This window comes from Melanerpes formicivorus, unplaced genomic scaffold (assembly GCF_026170545.1).
Source record: "Melanerpes formicivorus ecotype bairdi unplaced genomic scaffold, bMelFor1.0.p_v2 SCAF_83, whole genome shotgun sequence".
NCBI classification, from domain to species: domain Eukaryota; kingdom Metazoa; phylum Chordata; class Aves; order Piciformes; family Picidae; genus Melanerpes; species Melanerpes formicivorus.
This window is the reverse complement of record NW_027142435.1, coordinates 561273-573698: the sequence shown is the minus strand read 5'-3', so window position 1 is coordinate 573698 and position 12426 is coordinate 561273. Positions and strand designations below refer to the sequence as shown.

Below are 12426 nucleotides of genomic sequence, written 5' to 3'. Positions count from 1 at the left end.
GCGGACATGATGGGACACAGAGGGATATGGATGCGAGAGGGTGGACGGGGGGGGGGACACAGACACGAACATGACGGAACACGGACACGAGGGGGTGGACATGGACACGGACACGGTAGTCACAGAGCGACACGGATGTGAGAGGGTGGGCACGGGGCGACAGGGACATGGGAAGATGGATACAGAGGGACACAGGGACATGAACGCAAGAGGGCGGACACGGTGATCACAGAGGGACACGGGCATGAGAGGGTGGGCACAGACACGAGGGAGTGACACAAAGGGACACGGACGTGAGGGGGTGGCCATGGAGAGACATGGACGCAAGGGGGCAGACACGAGCACGGCGGACGCGGAGGGACACGGACCCGAGAGGAAAGGGATGAATGGAAATGGACTCAGGGGACACAGAGAGACGAGAAAGGGAGGCGGTGGGCACGGATCGACACGGCCACGGGAGGGACTCGGACACGGGGGGGTGGACACACACAGCTGACACCCACCAGGCAGGACCTCCCCAGCCCTGACCTCCCCCTCCACCGAGGCCTCTCAAGCAGTGAGCAGCACCTGGGGTCAGAGCCCTCAGCACCCAGGAAAGGTGTTGTGGGGTCCAGCGGTGGCCAAGGGGTGATGCAGTGTGTGTGGGGGTGCAGCTCCCCTGCCCCCCACGGGGCTGGCTACGCCCCACCAGGGTGACACGGGAGAGTGGGACCCGCCTTGTTCCTCTTCCCCTGCCTCTGCCTGTGCCGGGCGGAGGGGCGGCTGGAACACAGGCGAGTTGGGGTGCTGGGGCTGGGGGGGCCACAAACCCCATATGCCAGGACTCCTGGGCACTGCCCTGTCCTGGAAGAGAAGGAGCAAGGCGGGTGGCAGGCTGGGCTGCGCTGGTTCGTGCTGGGAGGGAGAACCCAGCACGCTCAGCAGGATTGGGGTCCGTTCCGGCGGGTCTCGCTGATCCCCCCTGTTTCTCGTCCAGGTGCCAGGAAGAGTGGAGGGGTCATGGGGTACCCTATGCTCCCCCTCATGCTGCTGCTGCTCCTCGTGTCCCCCGCGTCCCCCTGCTTCACGGTGCCGCCGGGCGCCTCGGCCGAGCTGGACTTGAGCAACAGCAGCCACGGATGCCCCGAGCTGGACTGGAGGCCATTCGCGGGGCAGCGCCTGCTGCGGCTGAGCCACAATGGCATCGTGGGGCTGAGCCCCTCGGCCCAACTGGCACCAGGGCTGGAGGAGCTGGACTTGTCCCACAACGGGCTGCGGGGGCTCCCGGCCGCTTTCCTGAGCCAGGCGCGGGGGCTGCAGCGGCTGCAGCTGCAGCATAACGAGCTGCAGGAGCTGCCCCGCGACTTCTTCGCCAACGCCACGGCTCTGCAGAGCCTGAGGTTGGAGGGGAACCCCCTGCCCGCTGTGCCCCCCACCGCTTTCCAGCCCAGCCTGAGGCATCTGACCGTGTCGTGCCGCTGCGACGTGGTTGGCAGCATCCTGGCACCCTGCTCCTGCTCCCAGCCCGAGTGCGCCGTGCCCCAGTGCCTCTGCTTCACGTCCTACAGCGATGCCTGCAACGTCACCGATTTCTACAGCAGGGAGTGTGGCACCAGCGTGGGGCTGGCAGCCGGCTTGGCAGGGGCCGCCGCGGCGGTGGCCATCGTGCTGCTGGGCACGGCCATGGCTTGCTACCGGTGGAGGAAAGTGGCCATCGGCGCTACCGGGGTGGGATGGGGCAAAAGGGAGCCTGCCACGGCCCACGGGCAGCCTCGCTACATCAGCCGGGCTGCCGAGCTGGGCACCACGGAGCTGAGCACCACGGATGTTGTCACCGCACCGGACTATGAGAACGTCTTTGTGAGCCCCTGCGCGGCCCCGGCCGCTCGGAGCTGGACGCCGGGATGGGGGCAGGAGCAGCGCTACAGGTGAGGCTCTGGTGCCCCCCTCCCGCACTGTGCTGTGCTGTCTCACCCCAGCTCCTCCTGTCCTGTGCCATGCCCTCCCATCCTCCTAACCCTAACCCATGCCCTCCCATCCCACTGCCCCATCCCCTGCCATGCCATCTCACCTCACCCTGTCCCATCAAATCCCGTGCTCCCTTCCCATCCCATGCTGTCCAGTCCCATCCATGCCACCCCATGCCACCCAGAGCAGTGCCAACCATGCCACCCCACCATCCCCAGGCCCAGGCTGAACCCATTCCTTCTTCCCACCTCCCCACAGCCACCCCATGGTGTTCACTCCCCCATCAGGGACTGGACGCCTGGGGCCACCCCACGGCCTGGCACAGTGCAGCGAGTGCCACCCTCTGTCCCCCCAGCCCCCAGGTGCCAGTGGACGATGACTATTTCCTGGAGAGCCAGGGGGAGCAGCCCATCTACGCCAACACGCAGAGCCCCAGCGAGGACAACCTCTACATCGTCCCTGACCGGCCGTGAGGGGCTGGGGGCTGCAGCTCTGCTCCCCACCTTCTTGTGTCCTCAGGACCTTCCCTGGTGGCCCCCCCAGTGGGGACAGGGGTGGTCTCTTCCTATGGATGTGAGCCCCCCGGGTCCCCCCATTGCTGGGACAGGGACAGGCATGGTCCCCACGCACACATCCTGCCAGGGACACCTTTCTCAAGGCGAGGGGGTGTGGATTTTTAATGCCCCCCCCTCTGGCCCCCTCCTTCGCCCCAGTTCCCACCGTAAGGCGAGGGCTGAGGGCTGGAGCTTCCTTCCGGGGCCGGTGGCCACCAAGCGCGGGGACAGCTCAGCGCAGCATCCGCCAGCAGCCAGCGCCGGAGCCTCCCCGGCTCGGGACACGTGTGGGCCCCCCCGGGATGCCTGGCAGAGTGGGGGACGTGGGGTGACCGCAGCACACAGTTCCTCTTCCCCTTTTAGTTGCTGGTGGAGAGTGCCAGGGTGCAGAGGTCGTGGGGGACGTGCTGGCAGCTGGGGACATCTGGACACTGGGACCGACTGCACCGCTCCTTTTCCTGATAAATCTCCCAGTTTGGGGAGCAGAGCAAACAAAGTCCCTGAATCCCTCTCTTCAGTGCTTCTGGCAAAGTCTCCAAGCCTGGCACTTCCAGACTGTGAACTCCAAGGGGACTGACAGCTTGGGGACATAGGGACCCCACAGTTTGGATGTCCCCCCAGCTCTCTCTGGGTCCCCTGAGTTCCAGCCCTTGTGATGCTCCATTAAAAAATGGTTTAATTATCTTAATTTCCCTGTGTGGCTTGTGGTCTGCTGAGCCCTGGGCACAACACAGGGTGGCAGCTCCAGGGCTGGTGCCATCTCCAGGCTGGCTCTCTCCCTCTGGCAGCAGTGGGGTGACGCCAGCTGCTGTTAATGGCATTGGCAGCCCCGAGGAGTGGCGTTGGTGGCACAGGGGTGACTGTAGAAATGAACCTGAAGGAGTTGTGTGAGGCTGGAGGTCCCTGGGGAAAGTCCCTGGGGAAAGTCCCTGGAGCTCCCAAAGCCTCTGTCCCCAGAGCAGGGGGCCCAAGGGAGCAGTACCTACAAGGACAGGTGCCCAGAGCCCACATGACCTTGGCTCAGGTCCTCAGAGTGGAGGTCCCCACAGCTTGTGTCCCTCAAGTCCTTGTCCTCAAAGCTCACAGCCCCACAGGCTATGTGCCTCAAGCCCAGATGCCCCCCAAGAGCTGTTGAGGAGCCAGGCAGCCCAGAACAGCCCCAGGATGTGCTGGAAAAGGGGGACAGGACAGAAAGGAGCTGTGACCAGCAGAGCCACCCCATCCAGCTGTGACAAGTGCCTTGGGGTCATGGTGTGTGCCACCAACTCTTAGGTGGCAGACCCACAGGGGAACTGGGGAACTGTACCTGGAAGTTGGGCAACAGCCACAACCCAGCTGGATGCAGCACCTGGGGGTCAAGGCTGCACCCAGCTCCCATCTCAAGGACACAAACAACTCAAAGGTCTCTGGGAGCATCACCCAAACATTACACAACCACCAGCAGCTGCTGTCAGGGCAGGGAAGGAGCTGGCCCAGCCCTGGAAAGGGTTTGCCAGCAAATCCATACGGAGTCAGCTCCTGGGAGGGGGTCTGAGGGTCCAAGCTGTGAGACACCTCTCTGGAGGAGACCCATTGAGAAGGTGCTTCAGCAGGAGAGCCCAGGAGGTGCAGGGGGGGCAGCCATGGTCCCATCACTCCATTCACTGACACTGGGACACGTTTCCAGCTTTACAAAACATTTGAAGTACAAAAGCACATAAAAAAAATAACCTTTCCCAAGCTTCCTTTTTGCTACAAACCACAATAAATTAGCAATAAATAAGTTCCTAAAGCAGAAGAGAGAGAAGAGGAGAGGCCTGAGTGCAGCCACCCAGGGACAGACCCATCCCAGGTGGGCTCTGGGGAGGATCCACCTCCTAAATGCAGTCTGGGTTTAAAGAGGGGAGCAAGTTCCTGTGGCCCTGGAGGAGGGCTCACAGCTGGAGCTCCTGGGAATGAGCCAAAAGGTGCAGCTGGTGCCAGTGTGGAGACATTTCATGCCATGGAGTCTGGTCTGGGGGCTGCTGGTCTTGCCAGGAGGTGGGCAGGCTCTGCCCCATCTGGGTGGTGATGTGCCTTGGAGCAAGCTGGCGGCGATGCCATCAAGCACAGTGGCATCTGGTGACCAGCATGTCCTCGAAGAGGGTGGAGACCAACCTGCCCTCAGCGTCGTAGTGCATCAGCACCATGGGGTCGTAGGCGGCAGGCACGCAGCAGGGCGCAGGGGTGGCCCTGGAGAGGGAGTGCATGCGGGCCTTGATCTGGGCATGCATGCTGGCTGGCTTGTAGTTGTGTGGGCAGGAGCCCTGGCAGAACCTCATGTAGTAGCTGCTGGGGGCAATCACCCACTCTGCCCAGCCGATGTCCTGGAAGGAGACCTTGAGCGACTTGAGGCAGCACTTCCCATCGCTCTTCCCACATTCCTCCTCTAGCCCCCGGGGTCTCCTGGCTCCCCGCCTCGTGGTCTGGTGGGTCACCACCTCCAGCACCAGGCTGTCCCCCCCCGAGGTGGCCAGCAAGGCTGAGACGTTGGCAGTGAAGGCCAGCGCCAGGCGCAGAGTGTCCTCAGGACCAGCAGCCCAGGGCTGGATGGCAGCTGTTAGGTCCAGGCTCTGGGCGTCATGGTCCAGCTCTTGGCTTTGCAGGAGCCTGGGGGTCTCAGCAGCCCCCTCCAGCAAGTAGATGCTGACCCGGGGGGGCACTGAGGCGTTGAGTGGGGACATGCTGGAGGATGCCAGCGACTGCTTGAAGAGCTTCAGCTCCGCCTGCACGACCTGGAGCTGCCGGTGGAGAGTCTCAGTGCGGGACAGGAGAAGATGGTAACAGTGGGGACCACGGAGGTCCTGCTCTCCCTGGGGGTCCTGGTGTCCCCGGGGGTCCTGCTGTTCCTGGACACCCTGGTGTCCATGGTGGACGTGTGACCAGTGCAGCACTGTGGGGACAGAGGACAGATGATGTAAGAGCCAGAAATTCACCACCATCCAAGGCACCTGACCTGCTCCTGCTGGGCAGCCAAAACCTCGCTGGGGAATCCCCCAAATCCTGAGGGATGCTGAGGAGGTTCAGCTCCATTCTCATTCCCAGGTCACTCAGGATCGGCTGTCCCCAGGGACCCCCAAGCCAGAGGGTCTCACCAAGGGGTGGCAGCTGGTGCCAGAGCAGGTGCACCAGATCCCATTAGGGTCACCTTCACCCCACACCCCAGCTGGCCCCCCCAGGCCCAAGCAGCAGGAGCTGAATATTTCCTTCAATCACCTCAGGGCCTGATAAAACCCCAAACTGGGGCTCCAGGTGGGGCTCGAGGGATGGAACCTTCCTGCCTCCCCTCCATTCGCCCTCAAGCCCTCTTCGGCCCTGCTCCCAGCCCCGCGTCTCCGAGCGAGGCTTTCGTCCCAGACTTTCTGCTTTCTGTGGGGTCAATCAGAGCAGCTCAAAGGGCTCCTCCGCAGCGCTGGGACAGGGAAGCAGCCGGGCACGGGTGGCAGGGGCCCTGCGATTCATGCCCGGTCATGTCCCCGCACATGTCGGGGCAGCCGGAGCTGATCCGCCCCGTGAGGACACGCGGGGTGACACTCACCTGCGTGCCCACCCACCCACGGGGACGGGGGTGCTAGGATGTCACTTACGTGTGGGAGTCAAGCGATGAAGGTGTCGGGTCGTGGTCACAGCTCCCACCTCCTCCTGGCTCCGGTTCCCCATCAGCTCGGCCACTCTCTGCCGGTGCAGCCGCCGCGCCCTCTGTACGCTCTCCTGGTCCAGCCGGTGCCGGACCACGGGGGGGCTGCTCATCCCCAGCCGCTCCAAGATCTCCTTTTTGATGGCTTCCAGCTGCAGCCTGTCCTCGTCCCACGTGTGGGGCCGGAGCTCCACGCGGGTGAAGAGCAGCAGGAGCTGGAGGCAGGTGAGGGTGGCTCCGACACCCCGCGGAGCCCTCGGCATCGTGCGGCCGCTGATCGAGGGGGGCTCCGTCCGCTCCCTCTCGTCCCGAGGCTGGACGCTCTCTGCCAGGGCAATGAATGGAGAGGACCAGACCTCCGACTTTATAGGAGACGAACTTTGCCCGCCCTCCGTCCTCCCCTTCCAGTCCCGGGATGCTTCTGGTTGGTGACGCCGCAGGAAACACCCCGCAGGAATCTCTGCTTCCCGCTGGGATACTGCAGGGAGCTCTGGCGGTGCTGGAGCTGGGTCATTCGGGAGCTGCTCTGCAGCCCTGGAGACGAAAAAGCTCTGAATCTGTGTCCCTCCTACCTCCTCTTTTCCCTGCGGGTCACCATAGCCAGGAGGGGTCCCTCTCGCCTCCCCTCTGCTGTGGATGAGAGGTGACATTAGATGGCCTCGCAGGTGGCAGGGAGTGATGGAGAGAGGATGACGAACAGGCAGGCGAGAGCTGGAGGCAGCTTGTCCATCCCTGCATCTTCTCTGTCTTTCACCTCGCTGACACCTGGGTCCCTGTTCATGCCTGGGGCTGAGGCAGGGAAGCTCTCCCAGACCCCTCCAAAGGGATGTGGAGCAGGGAAGCAGTGCCCGGGCAGCTCTGCTTGTCCTGGCATATGCGGCAGGAGGGAGGGGATCAGCGTTGGACCTTGTCCTGCTAGGGCAGCTGACACCCCGCGGCTTGGGACAGCTCTGCCTTTGGGTCTCATCCCTCCTGAAGCAACCATGGCCAGGGTTGCGTCATCCCCAGGCAGCCTGCAGGCAGCCAGTGGAGCCAGGCACGCCGGGTGGCACCGAGCCAGCGAGGCCACGTGCCAGGCAGGGGCTGCCCCTGTGCTGGCCGAGATAAAACCCACGATGGGAACAAGCCACTGAGGCCAGCATGGGACCACCTGCCTCTGACCACCTTGTAAGGGATGCTTGGACCAAAAATCATGACCAGAAGGATGAGGCAACAGGCAGGTCCCTCGCGGGTGCCAGCCAGGGCAAGTCCCTTGCAGATGCCACCAGGGCAGGTCCCTCCCAGGTGCCAGCAGGGCAGGCAAGGCACTTCCCAAACGTCCTGAGGCTGAGCCAAGCTCCTGGTCTTTAGCTGAGCTCCAGCCATGGGATGAGCATGCCTGTGGTAATCCCTTGATTTACAGCTCCTGAGCCCTGCTGCTCCTCCGCTCCAGCCTGCTGCTGTCATTTCTCACCCAGTTTCTCAGGAGGTTGCCTGAGGCAAAACTGAGGCCAAGCATTTCACCCTAAAGCACAGGAAAGGAGAAGTTTGTCAGCATCAGCAGCGTCACGAGGAGCGGATGTGGAGGGGTTTGCCCTGGCTCCGGCTCCTCTGCCCTGCTCTGGCTCCAGTCTTGCAGAGGGATGGATGAAGAGGAGGAGGATGAAGGGCAGAAGGAGCCCACCCAGAGACCTTTCCCTGTTTCATGCTTACAGCTTGGACAGAAACTCCCTCGTGTAGCTCAGAGGAAAACCTCAGGGACAGTTTTCTCTCAGGTACTTTGTCCCACATGGAGCTGGGCACCACCCTGCTGCTGCCATGGCTGGCATGTCACCCACCCCTCCAGCAGCCAGGCAGAGAACATGCCCAGACAAGGCCCTCTGACCCTGAAGCATCTTCCTGCGAGGAGCTGGTCCAGGAGCTGGCTCCAAGTGGGTCCATTCCTTCCATCTGGCACTGCAGGATCCATAGGGAGTTCCTGGGAGCATCTGGCCCCACTGTGATTCCCCCCTGCTGGGGATTTTATCAGTAGGGTGGCTGCAGCCCTTCAGCTCCCCCAGTTCAAGGATGAAAGGAGAGGGAGCACCACCCCAGCAGGAACACAAACCTCTGGGTAAAACTTCAGGGCTGTGCCACCATGGCACACACTCCACCAACATCTCCGTGTCCCCAGTAGATGCCAGCTGGGCCACCAGCGCCCTCCACCACCTGCAAGGTGCTAAGTTCACCTCCCCAGGCCGAGTCGGAGCCGTGTGGGGCATGGGGCTGCGGAAGAGGCCCTGAGCCAGCAGCTGTTGAGCAAGACCCAGCAATGCCCTCAAGTCCCCCAGAGCTCTGCTTCTGCAGTGGATGTCCTGCCGTGGGCGCAGGGTGCGAGCCCCATGAGTGACGTCGGACAGCTCCCAGAGCGGCCAAGTTTGCCCAAACCGGATGTTTTCCCCCCAAAAGGCTCCAGCCCTTGGAGATTTACAGCCTGGCAGCAGCCACAAAGCTTTCATGTTTCAGGAGCAAGCCGTGGGTGTGGAGTGCCCTGTGATGAAATATCCTGGAGTGGCCTCAGCAGGCTGGGGCTGCGCGGCCCTGGGTGCAGGCAGCATCCCCAGGCCCCTCCGCCCCACACAGTGCCCTCTGCAGCACAGCCTGGGCTGACCCAAGGCCTCTTCCTGCCTGGGTCCATGTTCCTCTTGGGGTAACAGCCTGGGTGCTGCAGCGCAGCCCTCACCTCCCTGACACAGATCTACAGCAGCAGTAAACAGGAGCACTTGGCCATGGCTTTGCTGGTGGCCAGGGGCTCCTGGGCCTCCAAGGAGGCAAGAAAGAGGTTAAAGCACAGAACTGTTAGGGCTGGATCATTGGATAAGCTCATCCAGTCCAAGCAGCAACCCAGCACCACCATGGCCACCCAAACATGGCCCCAGGTGCCATGGCCACAGGGTTCTTGAACACTTCCAGGGATGGGGACTCCAACACCTTCCTGGGCAACCTGTACCAATCCCTGACCACTCTTGCAGGAAAGAAATTGTTCCTCGTGTCCAACCTAAACCTCCCCTGGTGCAACTTGAGCCATTTCCTCTTTTCCTATCACTTGATGCTAGGGAGAAGAGACCAACCTCCACCTGGCTCCAGCTTCAGAGAGCAATGAAGTCTCTGCTCAGCTTCTGCTTGCCAGGAGCTGATCCCCTTGATCCCTCTCTCCTCCAGGAGTTTCAGTGATTAAAGCATCCCATGGAGGCTGGTGGCTGGAAAAGCTGCTGTAAAGCCAGGGTAAAGCTCAGAGCAGGTGCTGCCAAGCCTGGAAAGATCTGGATGATCTTCTGGCCTTCTGCATCACCAGACACAAGCACTGTGGGGCCACAGGTGGTGCCTGCTGCCATCCCCAGAGCCATCCAGCTGGGGAAAGAAGCCACCTCACAAACGCTGACAGGAAACACCAGAAGAAAGGAGAAGGGGAACATGAGCATTAGTCACTTCCCCATTAACACAAGCTGGACACAACTCTGAGCTTGAACCCACTCGAGCAGGGCTTGGAGTGGGCCTGGAGAAGTTACTGGTGCCACGCAGGGTGGTGGCACAGACCCCAGACTGGCCACATGCAACCAGGGCTTCACAGCTCCTCAGGACATTTGCTGCTCCAGCTTGATGAGATGGGGGCCAGGGGCCAGGGGGTTCTGCTCCTCCCTCCTACGGCTCCCCAGCCCGGGGCACTGGTGAGGGTGAGCACAGATGAGCGGGCTCTGAAGGGCTCCGATTCCCTGGAAAGCCCAAAGCTTCCCCTCGGCTGCTCTCCACCCACGCCCTGCAGCAGCCGTGGGCAGTTCCGCGGCGTTCCCGCGGGCGGCAGCAGGGGAAGCGCTGCCCTCCGCCTTCTAGGTCTAGCAGCTCCTTGTGGAGCATCCTGCTCAAGGCAAACCGCGCTGGGCTGGGTGCTCCCCGTGACTCAAGGCACCTCCTGCGCTCCCCAAAGCACCTGGGTCGAGCATGCCAGCTGCTGGGAGCGGGCTGCCTCCTGCAGACGAGGGGCAGAATCCTTGCCCTCGCTGAGCTGCTCAACTAAGGGCTGAAAGGAGAAGGGCAGCGCAGCTTCCCTTATCTGCTTCCACCCACCTGCTCCGAGCAGCCCTCAGGGCTTGGTCTCTAGGGAAGTTGGCAGCTTCAGCACTTCCAGGAGCTGGGTGAGAAAACCCTTGGTGAAAGGAAAGAAGCCAACTGCCCTCCGGGGTGGTCACCTCCCGGGTCTCTGTCACCGTGAGTCAGCAGGGTGGGAGCTGTGGTGACCTTCAGATGTTTTCAAGTAAACCTCAGAGTAAGTCAGGTGAGCAAGGAGCAGCTTTTGCCCCATCGTGGCAGGAATCACATTTCACTTCCTTTGCTCCAAGCTTACCACATCTGTCAAAAATGAGATTTCTGCTCCACTTGGACAAAGCTCTTCCTGCCCTGGCTGCAGCCATGGTCAGCCATTAACCTCCCTCCCACCCCCCTCAGCCCAGTGCTGCAGGAAACAGCTCCAGCCCAGCCCCAAACATGGAAATCTTGCTGGGGAGCTCCTGAGCCACTGCCCAACCACCTTCCCCACGGCAGGAGGACATTCCCCACCTGCAAGGAGAACCTCTCCTGGCCAGGACTCCCTGGAGAGGTGGTAGGGTCTGTCCTCCAGCAAGGTGCTTACAGCTGGTGGTGGCATTGCCCCTCTGGCAGACTAAACCCTGGGAGAATGTCTGAGGAGCCTGATCTGAGCTGGCAATGAGCTCAGGCTGGGCAGGTCTGATGTGCTGGGGAGCTTCAAATAGCTTTTCCACAGTGTGAGGCTCTCTGCTCACTGGAGGATGTGCCTTGCCCCTCCAAGGTGCCAGAACTGCTCTTTGCCTCCACTTTTGGTGTAGAACCAGCTGGTGCCCCCATACCAAGGCTTTTGTGCTCCATTGGTGGTGGCACTAAGCCCAGTAGTGAAGTACAAGGCAGCAGCAGGACCTGGCTCCAAACCATGCTAAGGGGAGACTCTGAAGATCTCCTTCCTCCAAAAGGCTTGCAGTACAGAGCAGGGGGCTGGAAATTGATGAAGGAAAACAAACCCAAGCCAGGCACATCCCAGAGCAGCATCTCTCTTACCAGGGAAAGCCTCAGGAGATGCTACAAGAGGACAACCCCAAAGCTCCTTCAGGCAAACAGATTTCAGAGCCTGGGGAGGTTCACTCAGCTCTAGCTGAGGCAGGAGAATGAAATCTGCTGAAGCAGCAGGAGAGGTGATCCTAGCTTAACCCCCAGCAGAAGCAAATAGCTGATGATGAAGCTGGGCATGGCCAGGCCCCATGTGCCAGTCAGGAGAGCATTAGTCAGCAGAGCCGACTCGGGGCAGGGCTGTGTACACCTGGCACTCCTCTCCCTGCCACAGCACCCACTGCAGCGGGCAGCAGCCCCAGGGAAGCAACAGGAGAAGCCTTTCCCCAGGTCTGAGCTGCCCTGCCGGCTGGGAACCAGCCAAGAACAGCCCTGAGCAGAGGTAGGTGAAGAACATCCATGGATAGCTCCTGGAGGGCTGGGGCCAGGTGCTCCCAAGCAGCAGGGAAAGAGCTTGGTGAGGAGCCCTGGCAGGGAGCAATACTCAGCCACAGCAGCATCCCTGGCTCAGGAAGCTCCTACTGGGAATTCTCCCCTGCTCCAGGAGCTTTTCCATCTCCAGTCACTCGGCCCAGGGTGCAAGGGGCAGCAGCCCTGCCCTGGGACTTGCCCACACTTGCAAGCGATGCTCCCAACGCTTCCAGCCGAGCGGCGCGGCAGGAGCTGGGCAGGAAATTCCAACCATTCCCAGGCACCAGATGCGCAGCTGCAAGCTTCGGGTGGGAGCTCTGGGGAGTCCTTCAGCAGCTCTGCAGGGGGTAGGCTCCAGCACCTTCACTTCAGCGCAGCTTGGATCTGCAAGCCGGGAAAAGGCAGGGAGCAAGGAGCCTGCCAGCTGGAGGCTGGCCAGGAATCCCACCTCGTCTGGCAAGGGCTTGGAGGAGCAGGGCAGGAAGAGCAGGGGGGGAGCAGAGTGGGCTGGGCTGTGGCAGAAAGAACTGAGATGAAGATTTTAAGATTAAGAAAAACATCTTTGCTGAAAGAGTGGCAGAGGCTGCCCGGGAGGTGGTGGAGTCCCCATCCCTGCAGCTGTTCAAGTCACCTCTGGCCGTGGTGGCGTTGGGTTGATGGTTGGAGTTGATCCCAGAGGCGCTCTCCAGCCTTAGTGATTGTGTGACCTGTGAGGAGCCAGCTCAACAAAGAGGTTTCCTCCTTGGCCTTCTGCATCTGCAGCCA

At 61.7% G+C, this 12426-nt stretch overlaps 2 protein-coding genes across 2 annotated transcripts; one reads left to right on the top strand and one right to left on the bottom strand.

Annotated features, from left to right (window-relative positions):
• The first annotated feature begins 70 nt into the window (after positions 1-70).
• LRRC25 (leucine rich repeat containing 25) lies at positions 71-3189 on the top strand. Its single transcript, XM_068164786.1, has 4 exons — positions 71-137; positions 654-773; positions 977-1907; positions 2303-3189. The coding sequence occupies exons 1-4, from the start codon at positions 71-73 to the stop codon at positions 2418-2420; spliced, it is 1236 nt and encodes a 411-aa protein (XP_068020887.1). The 3' UTR covers positions 2421-3189.
• An 897-nt stretch (positions 3190-4086) lies between these two features.
• Positions 4087-6659, bottom strand: GDF15 (growth differentiation factor 15). The gene is made up of 2 exons (XM_068164870.1): positions 6107-6659; positions 4087-5412 (listed from the first exon to the last, which is right to left on the bottom strand). Exons 1-2 carry the CDS (start codon positions 6417-6419, stop codon positions 4583-4585), a joined length of 1143 nt encoding a protein of 380 aa, XP_068020971.1. The 5' UTR covers positions 6420-6659; the 3' UTR covers positions 4087-4582.
• Positions 6660-12426: the final 5767 nt, after the last annotated feature.